The sequence below is a fragment of the Lepidothrix coronata genome, unplaced genomic scaffold, assembly GCF_001604755.1.
Source record: "Lepidothrix coronata isolate B3197 unplaced genomic scaffold, Lepidothrix_coronata-1.0 Scaffold238, whole genome shotgun sequence".
In the NCBI taxonomy this organism is placed as follows: domain Eukaryota; kingdom Metazoa; phylum Chordata; class Aves; order Passeriformes; family Pipridae; genus Lepidothrix; species Lepidothrix coronata.
The window spans coordinates 194,189-213,980 of NW_016690418.1; the positions used below are offsets into that span (position 1 = coordinate 194,189).

The 19,792-nt window shown below is 36.5% G+C and overlaps 1 protein-coding gene across 1 annotated transcript in view; it reads left to right on the forward strand.

The window, feature by feature from the left end:
- Positions 1–19,792, forward strand: part of ARHGAP15 (Rho GTPase activating protein 15) — a 331,823-nt gene that overhangs the window by 175,629 nt on the left and 136,402 nt on the right. Inside the window, exon 9 of the mRNA XM_017834748.1 lies at positions 16,715–16,837. Within this exon, the coding sequence (XP_017690237.1) occupies positions 16,715–16,837 (123 nt within the window). The remainder of the gene's footprint in view (positions 1–16,714; positions 16,838–19,792) is intronic.

The window sequence follows — 19,792 nt, forward strand, 5'->3', positions numbered from 1 at the left end:
TTTCATTTAGATGTGAAGTTCAAAGCCAAATGGATGCTATTTAGGGACTATTATTACATGACAATGTTAGCATTATGTATAGGTCAGTTTTACTACTTTTAATAAAGCCAAGAAACATAAAGCAGTAATGTATATTAGTGCAACATTACCAATGGCAACAATTAAAACAGAAAGCAAAATGAAAACTAGGTGCAAAATGCAGTTTCCTGCTGCAATATTAATTTTGTCACTCTGCAGCTTGTATGTTTCTGGCATTCATTTTTATTGCATCAACAAGAATGCAGTCAGCTTCAGAGACTGAAAAAAGATCACAAAAATAAAATGCAACATGCTGTTTCTGCAGGGTGGAATCACTCATTTGGACTATAGGGACTAAACTTATTTTTTGACATATTTTTACTGTCATGTTTCTCTGCAACATTAAGTATAGGTATGCTCTTTTCATTGAGCTTAGGAAAATACTGATTCAGCAACAAAGGAGTAATAATACTGGCATTTTGGAAGCAAAACATGCCAAATTCAGAAACAAATTGTGTCATTTCTCCTGATAATAGAAGATTATGTTGCACCCAAAATCAAAACTGGCTGTGACTAGTCCTAAAAAAAAAATACATTTTTTTCCTGAATTTGAATATCCTGTTTCCATCAATTATACTGTAATGTTCCCTTAATTCTTTGTTTTATTTCTGCTTCACTCTCCAAAATCCTTCCAGAGTTTACTATTTGGGTTGAAAAAGCATATTTTTAAATTGGGCATAACCAACTTCCATATAAACATTTGGCAGGGAAATCCATGCATGTTCACTTAATTCATTTTTATTGAACCAAGTCCAGATTTTTAGTCAGGAAAAAGTTAGATATTAATCATATCTGAGCAGGATCATTAAATTTTCCTTTACCTACTAGAACAGCAGGGTCATTATAGAACCATGAGAAGTTAGCTCACTTATTAATCTTTACAATTACATAAAAGTGATCATTTTTATAGTACTTAAGAGTAGCTCTAACCCATTACGTGAAGAGTATGTGGGAATATTACAATATAATATAATGTATTATTATAGATGTGACCTGTGACTCATTGGTCTGCTCACTGACACACAACTCTCTGGAAAACTTATCTGTTTGAGCTTGGATAATCTTTAATTGTTTCATACTCCTCATGCTCATTTATGGGGCATACTAGTAAATAGGGAGCTAGTCACTGAGTTATTAATTACCTCATTATTACTTAATTATCACCATTGCATACTTCATTTTTATGGGGAATTATATCATAAAAGAAGGTATTTTATGCTGCCCACCACAGTTAAGTATGAATGACAGTGATAGCTAATGTAGGATTGAGTTAGTTAAAGAAAATCAGTCAGAAATCCTCACTATAGATTACTATCCAGTTTCTTCTGCCTTTTCCAGCTAACACTTCTCATCCTTGACTTTGAAACCCAACAGTTTAAACTCGGTTCTTGTTTCAGTGGACTAATCCCCTTTCATAAATCATGTTCAAGTGCTGAAATAATTTGCACATCGTTTAAAGAGTATTTACTTTGAAACATTCACCTCAAGCCCTTTTGTATATCCTTTCTCTCTAAAGATTTGTAGTATTTGTTTTGTTCTCTGAGGTATAAAAGACCTGGGTAAACTTTATTCCTGTTGTTTCAAGATTAGTGAAATAAAATGCATATTTATTCAACTGGGACTGAAAGGAGCTTTAGTAAAGACGATCATACATACGACCCAGGGGAATGTCATAATACAAAATGTCTGTCTTAAAATCTCTTTAGGTTTGTTCAAAACACTATTGAAGGACTTAAGTTTAAAGAAAAAAAAGAAAAAGGTTGCAAATCCATATTCCTTCTCTGTTCCAAAGAAGAGAGAGACACCATATATTTTTCTTAACAAAATAAACTCCTACGTGTGCGCTCTAGATGAATTTGATATGGAGAAAAGTAGAAACTGGATACCCATGATCACTCTAAGTCTTTTCCTACTGAACTATGGATACTGACATAGTCTTTAAGAAAATTACATTTGGGAAAAATGTATAGCTTTTGTTTTGAATGCACGCTTGCCTCAGAAAAAGCAACCACAAAGAAATCTTGAGCATTTTAGGCATTATTGGAATCAAGCAGTTGTGCCCTTTCTGTGCACTGAAAGTGAGGTGGACTCCTATAATGAGGAAAAGGTTTCTACTCTGACTCTACCACTTTTAAACCCAGCTATCCAACATCTCGCACTGCTTTGGTGCAGTCTCTTAATTCCTCACTAAATAGATCTGTGTTTACACTAAGTGACAGAAATAAAGTTTATTGTACAAATGCCATGGTTTTTTCAGTTTAAGGCAGCACACAACACAGACAGTTACATCTGCTTGACCCTCCATCACCTGTGTCATCAATATATCTCCAGTTTTGTACATCACCACGTTTTGCCTCCACAGGGAAGGAATACAGGCTGACAACAGATAACACCCAAATAGATGGAGGCATTTTCACTGCAACAGGGAATATTTCAGACTGCTGTCTTTGGAGAGAGGTCAGAACTAGAGCAAGACTTTATGAGCTTTGTTATTCAGGAAGGAAGAGCCAGCCCAGCCTCCCATCACTCCTGCGAGCTTAAATTTGAATTTCTCATGGTATTTATTGAAACAAGTATCCTAATTGGAAGGTTGTAGCCAGAAAAAATTATTTTATTCTGCACTGTATTCTGAGGCTTCACTATAATTTCTAACTAATCTAGGTGCAATCCTCATGGTAATTTGGGAGGAATGTGACAGAAACAAGGAGGTTTTTAGGTTATAAAAGTAAATTATCCTGTTAGAGAGACTGTATATTGGGTTCTAGAAAGGAATCCCTTCTGCCCAGACTCACCTTTTTCCCCGTGGTGAAATCACTTAAATATTTGCACCTTCCAGCTTGGAGAATGCACTTAATTTAAATTGTGACATCCAATCCCCAAATATTTAAAGACCAGCTTTATGGTACTGTCTCCTGGACAGGGCCTACAAATACTTTTAAAAACAATGTGCTTTGTAGGATCTCCTATTTGCTCCACCGGCTGCCTGCTGACGTGCAGGATAAACAGATCCTGCCTCTGCAAGCCAAAGGGTGGAATATCACTCAGGGGTTAAATGCTGTATTGTTTCTCAATTAAGTAAAAGGTTCCAACTAGCTGGCTTTAAATATTGATGCTGAAGAGAACACTATGACATATGAGCAGCTCCCCTCACCACTGAGGATATTTGGCTCCATTTAATTAATTCCATTGGCCATTGTCTTAAGTGCGCCCAGGATTCACCCAAGAGGAATTCACTTGTGTTACTGTTATTGAAAAGTGTAACATGGCATTATCTGCCTCAGACAGACTTTTTGTAGCATTGAATCAATTCCCCAGTTCTTGAAAACAACTACCTCATTTGATTCCTTTCATAATTAATGAAATTCGGTGGTAATGCTTTTGCCCCTCAGCTCAGGCTGGAAAAAATGTTCCAAAACTTCAGTTTTCAAGCTGAAAGCACTCTAATTTTCAGTCTAAATGGACTTGTGGTACGACTGGGCTCTTGTGTCAGCTTTTAGCTTGCTCTTTATTTTCAGCAGTTATTTTGTGCCTCAGGTGTTCCACCCCAAACAGAGTTACAGACGTGGGTCTTACTCCTTCCCCTGCTTGTGTTGGTGGACTCAGTCAACCAAGATTTGTAGCTGTCTTTTCTATCACAGGCTACTGCTCTTTTTTCTGATTTTCTCAAATAGCCCTTTCTTGAGTCTCCCTGTTTCAGTCCCAGCTCCTTGCACATGGATATTCAAGGCTAGGTCTTCCCACAACCTTGGGAAGCAGAATTCAGTCCCCCATATGGAAATGGGGGGCCTGTATCACCTGATACAGTCTAGGGTTGTATTTGTTTATCTCTTTCATGACCAATTTTTTAGAGATAAAAAGCAAACAACCAGGACATGCAGAACCTGCTGTCCTTTAATCTCTTGCAACCAATGTATTCTCTGTGAAAACCAAAGAGCAAACTTGCCTTAAGCCTTTTTATAACATATAAAATGTGTTCCTACGTGTGATAACAGTTTTTTTTAATTAATTTTTAAGGTGTTCAGTTCAAACGGAAAAGTAGCATTATTATAAAACTGAACAACTCTTTCCAAACAGCACACTTAAAATAAAAGAAATGAAAACATTTTAAAATACCCCAGTGCTAATACATAAACAAACCAACCAACAAACAAACAAAGCAAACAAACCTCGGGGATGAAAAAAGATTATCATGAAATTTGTGAAGACACCTCATCCAGAACACATATTTTTAAAAGCATGCAGGTATGAAGCGCTACTGGAGAAAATGTGTCTCTCCATGCAAAGCTTTATAGTTAATATTTGCTGCAATCACATAGTGACAGTACATTTTACAGTCACTTTTGCTGCAGAAGGTTATCCCTCAATCCAAGGACCCAGAGCCTAGGGGAAGGTGGCCAGATGTAGGCAGGTCAGAACAGGACAGCAGCCAGATGCACACTGGATCATTTACCATTTAGCAGGCTTTTAGACACAAAAATATAAATCAGGGCAAGTTAACCTTTAGCTTGGTGAGTATCTGTAATGAAAGACTTCATTCAAGGTACAGGAACACGTGGTTTGAGTCCACATTGCTTTGTGCTCATCCTTTGTAGGACACACTGGCTGTGTCCTGTTCAGAAAAGGCTTTTTCTCTGATCTTCTCTGGTCACCTTTTAATGCCTGTTCTGTTAACATGTGTGTCCATTATAACCTGATGCTTCCATGCATCCCACCAGCCTGGTGCTTTTAAAATATTATGTTGAATGGGTCTGATGTGTAGACATGTAATCTTACTCTTGAAGGTAAAATGCCTTCTGGGATAAGAGTTAAAGGTCAGAGTAAAGCAGAGACAAATAAACTTGGTGCTTTCTTATCCATAACACCTCTTGGAGAAGTCCCTGGAGTAAACTGGCTCCTGAGCAGCACCCAGGATTTCTCTTGAGAAGCAGTAGCTGGAAGGACCAGAAAACTGACTAAAAATTGTGTAATGCAGGTGATGATCTCAAGATCACTCTTTGACTGTCCTATATCTGAGCTGTAAGTAAATTAACTTAATCAAAATATTTGCCTCATTGTTATGGTTTCCAAGAAGTTAAAGATTTATATTAATACAAAAATATGTTTGGAATATATTTTTATGTGAAAACATATGTGCAGTATCTCTCTTATCTATGTAAAAATATAAATAATTTTCCTACCTTCCTTTCTTCCTACGAAGGTGTTTCAGCTGATGTGTTTGAATGAAAATCAAAAGATAGCACTAAAGGTTAATGAATAAATAATGAAAATGTTGTAATACCTGAATTGTTATACAGTGTTATCTGAAGATCATTCAGTATGATAGATCAAGGGTAGCACTGATATTAAAGCATCATTACAAGAAGTGGGATACCTGATTTATTATTGCAACTTTGTTCTTAATGTGAGTTACACATTAGTCATTTCTGAACTGAAATTTTAAGTCTTGCTTAAAAAGTCTTTTGTTTTGGTATCTGAATTTGGTTTCTCCTGGGGTACTGTAGCACATATGGCCTGTTGAATGAGAAACAGTGTCAGGCAAAGCAGAGCAGTGGTCTTATCTTGTCTGATAAACTTTTTAAAAAATCATTTGTATTTGGTGAATGTGAAAATGGAAAGTATAATTAGAATTATACTTTCTGTTACAAATAACCCACTAGGAGAATGTTCTTTGAAAACACGTCTTTTATTTGGTGGGTTTTAGTTCAGAGCCCTAAGTCTGCAGAATTCACCTTTTCCAAATAATTGTTTATTTCAAATTCATCTGTAGCTGTCCCTGCTCAAGTTACAGATCATTCATAGCAATAAAGCTTTCTAATTCTGTGACAGAATATTCATAATGGCTTTAAAATACTCAGCTGGATAATGGTCTGCAGGATCTGGACAGCAAGACTTCAAAAGGCAGAGTCCTCTGATCTCCAGTTTCCTTATTCCCTCTAAGCTTGGAAGGTTTCAACTATCAAGCATAGATTAAGTTTTATTGGTTGATAGTCTAATTGCATTTGTATTATCTTTCCTCTTAATATTATTTTCTTTTCTCTGTATTGGATTTCATCCAAATATTACTACTACCATGAAGCAGTTTTCTGAAATGTTTTGCTTTGATGCTTAACTGCTTTACACGTGAGTGCTGCAATAAGGTGCTGGTTCCTGATAATGGTTTTCCTTCTGTAAGGAGAAGTTTCCACAATCTCCTGTGCTTTGCTTATATTTGATAGAGCCCTTCAGTCTGAGGCTTTTCATGGACAAGATAAGGTTTGGTTAAACATCTGAACTTTGGAATGTTTATCTGAACTAGATTTGACCCCTAAATTTGTCCATCATTAGTTATTTTGCTTTTCTTTTTCGAGACTAAATTATGCTATTAAATATGTTCTAAAGTAGGTTAAGCCCCTGTGCAATTTGTCAGCTGGAACATTAATTTTAAAGCTAAAACAGTCTTCTATTGGCTCTTTTTAACATTTAATCTGAATTTTGACCATGGCTGGTCAAACAGAGAGTCAGTGCACCCATGCAAACCCCACATGTAGCTGATTGAAGTGTCTCAGAGTTGTTGTGATGACTGGCCTGATATTATTTCAGGAAAATATCAGGATAATTAGTAATTATTTGCCTGCTCAAGCAGCTTGTTCCAGTGCAGCTGTTCTGGAGAGTGGATAAAGTACTAAATGTCACTGCATGCCCTGTAGTGTCTCTGGTGGTGTCCCCCTCTGAGCCCCTACACAAGGGCCAGGCAGAGTTGGGGTCCCAACCGCAGCAAATCCTTGGCAGTGTAGGAATGCTCATTTCTGGGGTCCCAGTTACTCTTGCCTTCAGCTGACCACATCTTTGTGTCCTCTTCAGACTTACATCTTAATGGTACCAACCCAGATCTTGCCCTTGTGTTGCCTTTGTGATGGGAAGGAGCCACCGTCAGATTGTAGGGAGAGTGGGTGAGTGCTGCAGCAAGACAGAAGTGTTGTTCCCAAATCATCTTGGCCAAAGATACACTCAGTAACACCAGGAAGAGAGAGGGCAAACTCTAGTTTCTTTCTGCTCTTGCACAATTGAACAGCATCTGCTGATTTTTATTAGAAGATGAATTTCTGATAAAGCCAATGCTAAATAATCCCACCCCTTCCTTGAAAACACCGGAATCAGAGCTTTAGGTAAGCAATCATATTAAAACACAAACAATAACAATGTAATATGTCACTAAACATAGCAGCAGCTCCATTCTGGACTTTCCCTTCCCTCCTGTAATTCCACTGTCTCAGTCCAAGAGGGAGGATGACCCACAGCACATCTCACAAGGCAACTTCTCCTCCTACAGCCTCTATAGGGTAGACCAACAAAAAGCTGGAGCCTGATTTTTGTCTGCTTTGTTGGTTTATGTTTATTTTATGCAGATCCTGAATCACCTTCAGGGGAAGTTATTCCAGTCTCCTCAGAGAGGGACTCTGACACTACCTGAGTAAAAAGCTGTAACTGCTCAAAAGTTTGAAGATCAGTTGTGTTTTGACAAGTGGAAACAGTTTCTATAGAAAAATAAAATTAGGTTGATGGCAGTAAAGGTGACTTTGTCTAAGGTTTTTATTTATGTGAATATAGATGTTGGAGACTCTTACCAGAACTTTCACTTGCGGTAAGAAGTAAAAAAAATTCCGAAATCTGACAACTTGCTCTTTTTAAAAATGAGCTCATGGGTGATCTTTTGTTCAGATATACTTGCTCTAATTATATAATTGAGGTAGAGATAATTTGATAAAGTATGGTCAACATACAAACAGAGTACAGCAAATGGATTTCAGATCTCTGGCTGGACATTTTTTGATTACTTTAAAGATAATGCCTGTGCCCTTCTCCTTCATAAACTACCACATCTACATTCACTGGAAAGTACTAAACTTGGTGTTTAGAGGAGAAAAATATGCTGGCACTTGTGGTTTGAAACAGCAAATACAGAGCTGAATGTCACTACTGTTTCTCATTGGAAATAAACTGTTTTAGTATGTTGGTTTCATAACTTACGCTCTGTGAATTAATTCTGTCCTTTATTGTATAAGAAACTTTAAAAGTTCATAATAGGTCAAAAAATACAGGATTATGAATATAATTGAAGACTGAGTGCAGTGAAAATATAATTAAATTTTAAAAAAATTTACTTTCAAAATTTAGAAGTACAAAATATAATTGATATATTTCAATATAATTTCAATAAAAAGAAAATTCTTTGGTATGATATTCTTTCTAGAGACGTCCCATAAGACTTGGTCCAAATAAGAGGCTTATTAAGGTATCCAAACACATGTCTAAATTTGAATATATGAAACATTTGTATAACTCTTGACAAGGCTGATATTAATACAGCAGTGCCAAGTCTCCCTTGTTCTCCACAGATAATTTGTCTCTCAAAGTATAAAAGGCAGATTTATACGTAGGTTTTGAAGGTAAAAATGCCCACATGGCTGGCAGTACCCAGACCCTCAGAAGGGTTTTCTCTTGGCATAACAATCTATCTTGTGCTCCTGGTAGACAAAAAACAATATAATTTTCTTGTCCTTTTGTCTGAGCAATTTAGTATGAGTGATGACTATCCATATTATTTGCAAAAGGTTGAAAAGCTTTTTTTTTTTTAGATTAACTCAGGAGGTTAATTTAAAGGCTTCAAAGTTATTGACATATATTCCACCAGAGAAGAAAACAAAGAGAACTCCATATTCTAAAAAAAAACTACAGGCCACAAAACCTTGAATGCATTAGTTTTTGCAAATTACTTGTTCAACTCAATCTGGAAATAGTCTTCAGTACCTTGTTCTGTCTTCCTCAACTTCTGATTGCATGGGTTGTTTGGTTTGTTTGTTTGTTTTTTTTATTTTGCAAAGTCTGCTTAAATAATATTTTAATTAAATGTAATATTTTAATTTAATGTAATATTTTAATATTCACATGTCAACTTCAAAACTCCTTAATTCCAATAGTGCAAATTTTTTGTTTGGTAACATGTTTTATGTGAGTGGGATAAAAGTATATGGCTGCAAACACTGAGTCACCCGTGTAGCAAAGGGCAAGCATCACTCATTTCTATGTGTTAGACCATCCAAGTTATTGAGTATTTTCCTGGGAATATTTTTGCAAAGAGGATGTCTCAAGAGTCCTAATCCCTGACATAAGCTCGGAGAGACCAGTTTCCCCTTCCCAAGTACACTGTACTCTCCCTTCCTAGAGCCTAACTCGTCTGTGTACTGCAGCAGATTTCATCCAAGTCCCACATGTTTTACATTAGATGAACATAAACTGGTCATACTGTATGAATAAAATGAACTCATTGATTTCTGGCATTGTGGGTTTTGTATTCGAGTTAAGTGTGTATAATAGTCTTTCTAATATTGTGACAATACCAAAAAAAGTTGTGGAAAGAAAGACTTGGCATGTCCTGGCTGATCTAGTCCAGTCCCTCCTGTCACAAGGTACTGTGTTCTGTGTCCTCATACATAAATTTATTAAGCTTCATCTTAAATTCTTTTAGTTTTATTTGCCACCATGATTTCTTTAAAAGGGTGTTTTAGAACTTCATATTATGGCCAGTTTATACTCATCTATTCTTGTGCCAACATTGTTCTTCAGTTAAAACAGCTCTTCTCCCTCCCTGCTGTCCTCTTCTCTCCTGCTCCCTTTCCCACCCCCACCAGCAAATTCATAGAGAACAATCAGAACTCTTCTCACTTATTTTTGAGCTGGCCAAACATACCAAGTTCTCTGTCTGCTTATGAAAGATCAGCAGCCCCTTCTCCTGGTGCCTCTCACGGCCACTGCCTGCATCTCTTCTGTCATGAATTTCCGTCTAACATATGAGTGCCCAAGGTTGAACACCCATAGAGAGAATTACTTTGTATTAAATAAAATTAAATATTTTGGATTTGTTGCTCAGGCACTGGAACAGGCTGCCCAGGGCAGTGGTTGAATCATCATCCCTGCAAGTGTTCAGAACGATGTGGCACTTCAGGACGTGGGTTAGGGGTGGCTTGGCAGAACTGGGGGAACTGTTGGACTTGATGATCTTAGAGGGTTTTTTCAACCTTAATAATTCTATGATTCTATAATTCCAGTGCTTCTCTAACCATGCATTGGGTAGTAGTAGTTCTAATCTGGTTAATTCAGCTTCCAGTCTCAAAGTCACCAAGTTTTTGCCTGGTATCCTGAATTCTTGTCACAGCTGATGGTGCTTCCCAGCCTTGAGTCACCATGTAATTTTTTGAATGCTTCTACTTTTTCTGCTGAAGTCATTAGTGAAAACACAAAGACCAGTTCCAAGAATATTTCAGGACTTGTACTGGTAACTTCCCTTCACTACAGTAGTTTTCCTTTCAACAAAGCTCATTTTAATACCTTATTTAGTCACTTCACAGTTATTGTTTCAATTCTCTACATCTTCTCTAGTTTAACTAATCATTTCCTATTTGGCATCATATCAAATGCACGACTGAAATCCTGATAGATTTGGCCTATTGCATTTTCCTTTTCTAAAAATACCCATTTATTTTATTAAAGAAAGATATCTGGTATGATCTTCCTTTATAAATCCAATATATACTTGGAAATACTGCTTTACATTTCTAAATATTTATGGTACAAATACCAATAAGAAAAGCTGTGTGGAGAGTGCCAGTTTTGTTTTACAATGTAAGTGTGTAGTGATATTTAACACACTATTCATTTATTTCCATTTACTATTATAGTGGGACGATTTTTAAAAAATTTTATATGCATAGGAGTGTAATGCAAAATATGAATTATACAGTCATTTTATTGAATCTTTACTGCTAATGCACACAAATTTCACAAAGTGTAATGACACTACTGAGCACTTAAGTTGTTAGGCTGTCATATTACAGAAAAATTATTTCTGCTATATAATCACTATTTTCTTTTTCCAATTGTTTATTTCTAAGCTTGCTTCATAAACATCTGTAAATGCAGATACACTTGCTGTGACAAATATCTATTATTGGTGCATAAACCTGAATGACTTCGGGTCCTTTGGTGCCAAACCAAACAAAATCTTCTGAGAATCTCCTGGCTGGTGATATCTGTTCTGTCACCTGTTGCTGCAGTTCTTGGGTTTATGCTCTGCAGTTATAAAATCTGTAATTTTGAAGCTTATCACAAGCATAATGATTACAGGTAATGTTTGATTCCTGCTTTTTTTCTCATCAATAATTTTTGTAGTGTCTTTAAGAAGACCATGTGCCTTCCTCTCGTTCTACTCTTTTACAAAAAAAAACAAAAACAAAACCAAAAACCTCAAAAATAGTAATTATTGTAACTCAGAGACCTGCCCAGAAATTTCACCAAGGGATAAAATAGGATAACTAGCACAAATCTTTAGCTCAATAAAGTAGATGAAGTGAATTCTTTATCCTTAGTGAGCAGGTTTTATCGACTCCATCTCAGAGCATCACAAAGAAAAGGAAGGAAGCAAGACTTGGTTTTGTCACCCTCATAGCTTTAGTGCTGGTTGAAAACCTGCCCATTTTTACAGGCAGTAATGCATGTTGCTCCTTCCTTAAAGGACTAACAGCAGTTTCACATCTGCTGCAGGCCAAAAAAATCTGAAGAAATGCTTAATTCTGAGTTTCAATGGTATCCAATAAAACTTAAAGTCATGACTCATTCAATATTCTTAAATTACAGTGTCTCCTGGAATGTAGGCATAGTCATACACCTCTGCATATTAAGATATATTTCTTCAGAATGATGAGACACTCAGCAATTAAGCATGCCTTTTACTTGAAATTAATGAATTAACTAATTAATTCCTTTCTATTAATATTTTTGCACATACGTGGTAACACTGCTGTTAGCCTTTCATTCTTCAAAGGCACAGAGACCTAATCCTACCTCCTCTTTTGCCATCCAAGCTTTGATTCAGTCCTGCAAGGTGTGCTGAGGACTCTGGATGGAACTCTAAAGCACTTTAGGAAACTATTAGTTTAATGTGTCAGAGGTGACAGTTACGTAAATGGATCTGTACATATGTGCTTTAAGAAATTTTGATCAGTATATTCTGCATTTTGAATGGTCAAATTTGTCACTTTTAATATTCTTTGGGAAATAATTATCAAATCTCAGTTTCTGGGTGTTATCATTATACTTCAAGTCATCTCCATTTTTAAGGACTTCCCCAAATTGTAAAGTCCTCAAGAGTATTAAAAAAAAAAAAATTGCATGGTCCAAACTAGTTGTGGGTTTTTTCCTGGACATCAAGCTCAATGGAAGAGGAGGTACAAATGTAAAGCTATTTGAATCTCCCAATGGTTTAGCTGTTCCCACTGCTGCTCTTCATTCCCAGTACTGCCCTTTCCATCCAGATAAATTGCATACAATAATTTTGGGTGTTATAATAAACAGATAGGCATCGTAATAATGTATTTCAGTTAGGAAGAGGTACTTGAAAGAAATTGGTTTTGCAATACACATGATGTGAGACAATCAATAGTGCTTTAGTCTGACAAGCACTGTCAATATCCATTGTCACAGTTCAGAAAGTCTTTAATGGATAGTTCTTCAAAAACCAATCCTTTCAACACACTGGAAGTGCTCAGATATACTGTACCTGGCAAGAATTAATCATAGGTAGACCCTTGGGATTATGTATAAATATTTTGTAAATTAAGAGTGAAATAAAAGTCATTGGAAGGAATGTGAGAGCCTGTTATATGAGTTACAAAATCTTGCCAAATAAGTATGTAACTATTTAGGATATATTAAAGCATTTTGCTCTCTGAATCATTCAGGCTCTTCCCAAAACATCACACCCAGAAAAAACAGTCTGCTAGAAATATATTGTCTAGGTACATGAATAAATTCACAGAAAGTAATCTCATAAACATTTTGACCCTTGCCCTGAAGAGGTTTGTGTCCTACCCAGTTCTTTTAGTTGTGGCCATGCCAAAACTCTGGAGAAAAGCTGATATAACTTTACCTTGCAAACATGTCAGCCACTGCTTAATCCTGATTGAACCAAAGTATGTTTAATCTCATTGCATCTTATAGAAAATTAAGAGCATTGAATGTTGACAAATAAGTCTTTGTCTGTGCACCTCAAAACTTTCATTGACTCTGATGGTACCATTTCTGTAGAACTGTGTCATTTGGAGGTATTGCATTAGTTCTTGCCTTCCACTTGTTTTCTTGGGTAAAAATTCCTTTACATACTTCATTTTGTTCTTCTATGTGATACTTCTGTTATTTATATGTTGTTAAGAATACTAAGGCTCTATTTCAGTAAGTGGTCAGAAGATTTATATAGGCCAGAAAAAAGACAGTCCAGCTATTTCTTGGCGCGATTTTTTTTCAGAGAATTTAACTCACAGTTATCTCCCCCAATTCAGTGAATGTTATTACATTGCTATCCAATATTAAGGGCCAAAGATGTGTCCTTTCTTTTAGTCTTAAAAACATGTTTATACTATTTTCTTTTTTGAATTCCCTAATGTGATGAGCTGTTTTGCTTTGGTGTATCTTGAAAATTGAGGAAAAGATCTTGCCACTTTTTCATTTGTGCTTCAATACCTTTCCCACTTGTGGAATAAACAGAGACCTAAGAAAGTGCCAAAAGTCATGAGAAATGCTTTTCTAAATCTAAGGGTTCAACTTATTACCAGCCAAACATGAAAGTCAGAAGATATTCAGGTTACATTTTTGCTGCTGGATAGAAGTGTCCTTGATGCACTTGCACTGTCAGGAGAAATTTATAATTATTTTATACTTAGGTCCTTAAGAGTCTTATTTTTACTTCTGTATGGAACTGCCTTCCACTTTTTTATGTTGTTTGACATTTGCCAGCTCTTCTTCATGAAAGATACTCGTGGCCTAATCCAGAACCTGAAATTTAAAAGGGAAGGTATTAAAAGAAATATTTATTTTAATTTTTGAGGGATTTTTTATTTTATTTTATTTTTTTCTCTTGGAAGTAACGGTTGGTCTTTTTTGTATTTCCAAATGTAATAGCAAAGTCATTTTAATGTGGGGATATCGCGAGAAGAATGGTTTGGCAAGAGAAGGAATATTTCTAAGTGAGATCCCAACAAGAATATTTCTGGCTAAGCTTGGTTTTGGAACATGCTATCTGAACCCTTGAATTTCTGGGAGTCTGGGAGTTTTTCTCTTGTGACTCACACATATTTAATAGAATAAAATGAGAAATTCATCGACTTCAGCTTTGCTATTACTTTGAACTATGTGCTGTATAGCTCAACATAGTACAAACAAAGTTATCCATGACAATAATTATTCCTACCTCTAGATGTAGTTTTAACACCATAATTGCTGTTTCAGGTATAAAACTTCCAGCTAGGTTAATGTGTCTTTCTAAAGAGAGGGATCTTCCCCTGCTGTCCTACCCTTCACATTATGACAGCGTGCACTTCAGTTGGAACATCTTAACTAATCGGGTTTAGACTCAGAGTTAAATATGAAGTTCAAGTGGACATAAAATGCTTCAGAGTTCCACAGAATGGGAAAAGTGACAGGCATCTGAAGTGCTATTTTCACTCCTGCATTATTTGCATGATTTGAGGAAGCACCACTATAATTCAGGAAAAAGCCAACCTAGGTATGAATCGTTACAGACAGAATGACCCTGAGCAGCAAAAAGGACCCCAAACTAAATACAGTTCACTGTTTCAAAGTACCATTAAGATGCAGAATTAGAAACATCCATTTGTTGTTCTTTTTATAGCACAGCCAAGTGACTTGGAATTTTAGCCTGTCCCTGCCAAGGATTGCTCAATTTTGAACAAAAAGTCCTCCGCTATAATGTTAAAAAAGCACCAACCATCAATTGAATTCTAATCTTTATATTCTATGATACATCACTCCAAGAATGCTACCATTAAAAAATGTGAATTCTAGTTTTCATAAGTGATGGATTATTGTACCAAGCCATGTATTTTCCAGTAAAGTGTCCTTTTATTTGTCCTGTGTGATTACTAGTTTGTGGAAGTATGTGTGGGGTCATTTTAGTGCTGTGGGAAAATGGAGCACTCTTCTGTTAAAATCAGTAGTGAAATCAGAAGCAAACTATGCTCTGATCATCATAGGCATGTGTTTAAATATTGCTTTCCTTAATTGGCTATGTTCTATTTACTTAAAATGAACAATTTGGCAAGTTTTTCTCCCTTGACAACAGCAAAGCATAAACCATTTTATAAGTTTGGCTGTTAAAATCAGATTTGTAATGTAAACCACAATATTCCAGGGTTGTTGCTATTGCTTAACCAGTTATTTTAGCTTGCCATTGTTTTATAATTGTGCACCTTTAAACGTTCTGGTTTTGTTTATAACTAATGAAAAACGCCTTGATAAAAACATAGAATGATAATAATGATCATACTTTTAATTTTGCTCTCTCTCTTTACTTGGATCCTCTATATGGATATCAACATATTATAGAGGAGATTCATTCTGGGTGGGGAGATCAGGGAGCATCTCTGTAACTGCAGCTAAATTATCCAGGGTACTATTTAGATATTCTGTCAAAGCAACAATGGACCACCTCATGCGAGCTCACTTTGTGGAGAATATTGTATTTGGGATTGACTGATTGATTGATTGATAGATCTGTTAATTGATTTACAAGAGAAGATGGAAAGCTGTTCTTCCCACAGAAATCAGAAACCACCCCCCTCTCAGCTGAAGGCTCTTGCCAAGGGAGGCTGTAGATTTCTGCATTAGCCTGCTCAGCATTTGGGGGAAAGTGCAGGGTGAGAGAGCTCAGGACACTGAACAAGAGTTATTCAAGGGTGGTGAGTCTCAGGTGATTTGTTAGAAATCTTTAAAAACCTGCTTGTTCAGAGAAAACTTTGGAAAAGGTCTTTCCATGGCATCACTGCAACTTCTGGAGCATGCCAAGCTTCTCCTCCCTACTAATACGGCCTATTTTGATATCTATCATGGTGCCCTGTAAGCACCTCAGCAGAGAAGAAGTTAAATTTATGCCTTTCAAACTTCCTCCAGGGGATTTTCTGCAACTGGATTCTATGTCTTTTTGACACAGAGCAGGAATAAATTGAGCTCAAAATGTTTCTCAGCTTGGTAAATACTTAAATACAATAAAATATAATCATTAGGACGGGAATACTTTTCTTTCCATAAATTAATGCATCTTGCACACATTTCATGGCACATAGCCATGTTTTCTGTAACTGCATTAAATATATATATAACTCTTAATCCATCTTGGCAAGAAAATTCAGTCCTTCACTAGTGGTCTAACCATCCATCCTTTCTCATAACAAGTAGTACACAGCTAATAGTGCATAGCACACTTGGAGTCCAGAGTTTTAGCAGAGAATTCATCCATGTGAAACTTGTGGGATTCGTGAACGTTTCATGAGTAAACTGGTCTCCATCCAAATACTTATGGGCAATAAATAACAGGGCTCCGTGCAGAACCGGCAGAGTGAACTCATCATGTTTATTCACAAAAGTATTAATCAGATGGGTTGCAATGTCCAACCAGCTCCACTGCTGACCTACCGCATGATTTTGATTTTACTGGGGTGCTTATGGCCACTATTTCCTAAGGATATTGAGCAAACTACTATTAGTTCAGAAATATTGTTTCACTCAAGCTTTTTCTTCTGATTTCCTTCAGTTTTCAGGCTGAACTACAGTGCCTCTGACACGAATGACAGAAACCGAGTTAAAAGCAGATTAAAGAAGTTCATCTCCCGAAGACCCTCCTTGAAAACATTGCAAGAAAAGGGACTTATTAAAGGTGTGTCTGGTCTTACGTACTTTTTTGGGGCATAAAAATGAAAAATCCACAAATGGTCATCTGACTCTCAGATGAATAAGTGCATTGGACAAACACTTCTTAGATATGGATTTGTTGCTGTATCTCATAAAACTTACACTTCTGAACTATATAGATAAAAAATCAATGTGTGGTTACATCCATCTCTGTGATACCTGGTTGCTGCTTCAGTTTTTCTGCTTTGGTGTGCAAATGGCAGAAGCCTCTCCATTTAACACCATGCACAATGCAAATCAACATGCTGCACAACTCCACTTCTTTTTAAGAAAAAATACTGAGATAGTTTATATTTTAGAACCCAAAATAGGAACTTCAGATGCTGTGCTGACTAATTTGTTGGAATACTTTCTGCTGTCTTCTCTCATTATTTTTCTAACTCACCAACAAGATCCATTTTTAACAATTTAAAATACATGTCAGCGAATAAGTGCTTTGAATATGTGGGTTTTTTTCCTATTCCAATTTCTTGCTAAGTTGGTCAGCCATCACTTACACATATCCTTAAAAAATTGTTTCTCTGATAAAACGTGTTTGTTAGTTTATGCAAGAAGTGTTTTGCTAAGAAGCTGCTAGTTGAAGGCAGTAGCATTCTGACCACTAATATTCCAGTAAAGTCATGTTTTCAAATATTGTCTGGAGCAATGCTTGAAAAATTTATGCACTCCCAAATTATTATGTGTGAAACCCACAACTGCACATGCAAATTGACTAGAAAGAGGCATTTTGCCAGCAGCCCCTGTCAATCTCCAGGGTGAGTTTTCCAGTGGTGTGTCAAAAATGGCAAGGGGTGTTGCTAGTGTGTATTAGACTTGTCTGTCCTGAGCCAAGAGATTGACCCTAGCCAGCATAAGCTAAAGCAGCCACAAGAGTTAAACACCAGCTGGGCCCACGTCTGAAGAGAAGAAGATTTGATGAATTAAGTTCTTATGTTTTAGATAAATGCAGAGATGCTCAGTGCAGTGTTGTTTACTCTAAGGAAATCTTCATTAAATGAAACCGTGATGTGCCTTAATGATGGAATTCTGCTTCTAACTGCCACAGAAACCTTGAAAAAATGTCATTGATGCACCAATATGAGTGTGTGAGGTGTGCACACACCCATACCAAACTTTCAGTATCTGTGCTTACACCTTCATAGTATCTGATCTTAACACATCAGAGTTTTGCCTCCTTGAAGTACTTTGTGAGTTGAGGGTGGGATTTGAATGCATCATGTTAGTTTGTTTCAGTTATTACAGTAATAGAGGAGTAATTCATAGTCTTTTAATTTCTGGATTTAAGGGCTGGGAGTTTTTTAGTTTAATAAAGTGTGGCTGATGAATCTCCTGTGGTGTTACATAGGGATCAGATGTGATCCCTGCTAACAAATCCAGATTCATTAGCATAACTCAAATCCACCCTCTAATACATTTCTCTAGGAAAGCCAGATGAATTTGGTTTTGGCTACAGTTGCATTAAGCTCTTGATTCATAAACATAGCTTCGTTCTACCTGGGATACTCTTCCAGGGATAACATAGATGTGTGATTTGTGACACAGTAATTCAGAATCAGTACCCCGCACAGTTCTATGACCAAACTAATGTTGCCATGAAGAAAACATGTTAGTTATCTACCATGAAGTTTCATTAGGATTAGGTTTTGGCCATGCAAATGAGGCAGGATTCGTTAGCACGGCTTAATTCCAATCTACGGTAAGTCTATGTGAAATGCTCATTTGATAAGGTTCCTTCATTGTCTTCACCAGAGTTTATCCCTTAATCTGTTAAAATGTTATGAAAATGCAGTTGCAGTGCTTATGCAGAGACCACTTTTAAATGTTAATTTTTAGGCTCACATTAGAATATTTTTAAATCGCAAAATGCAACCGCCCAGATTACTAAATGAAAAGCTTGCCGAATTTTGTATTATAAGATGCATCTATTTATTTTTCTAAAGGTGACTTAAATGGTTGCAGAAACCTCTCAGAACTATTTATTTGCTCTTTTCTTAAGGGAAAAAAATGTTAACCAATTTTTACAGGAAAAAAATTCCTCCAGCTCTGAGAACATGCCTACGAACTTTTATCCCACAGGGAAATACTTCTGTCAGAATTGTAAATCCCTTAAAATAGGGGCTCGTAATAAAAGTGTGTATAAAGCCTTGCAGGACATCTTGGTACCAAATTCCTGACAAAGAGCTGTTCTGTGTGCTGGTGAAGAATTGATATAAATATCTGTGAAGCGTGTGGTGTTAATTACTCCAATGCAGTGGCACTGTAGGTGCCGTGAGAACCTTCACTTTTCATCAAGTGCTATTCATATTTGCCAGGGGCACTATAAAGCTCTCAAATCTATATTGATTTTTCACATTGTATGTCACATTGGAACCAAAACTCCAATAAATTTAACACGTAAATTATAGTCACGAGTAAATATATTTTAAGGTGGTAAGTTCACTTAGACACAGTTCTGTGCTCTGTTAGTCGCTGATGCGTGCACACTTGGCCAGGAGACTCGACACATTTCTCCACATTAACCAAATTTGGGAATACAGGCTTCAAAATTAAATAGCAGTTTGATCTCCTGGGGTATTTTGTTCTGCCAACAGTGTTATCAGGAAATCTAGAAATTACGTGATTGTCATTTAACTCTTAACCAAACTTTGCTGATGTAAAGTGTAGCAAACACCCATGTAGAAAGTAAAGTAGGGAGTTAACAAATGAGACTAATAACGAGGATAGCAATCAGACAAGGGAGTGTAGCAGACCAATGGGTAAATGATAGTTACATGTTGGTCTGAAAATGAAGATGTGCCGACACTTTACATGACAAAAAGTTATTTTTGTCATTGTTGTCCCATTTGCTTTCTACTTCTATGAGTAAAGGAAGCTGGAAACAGCACGTTGGCTCCATTCATTGCGATAGGCTGGTGACTGG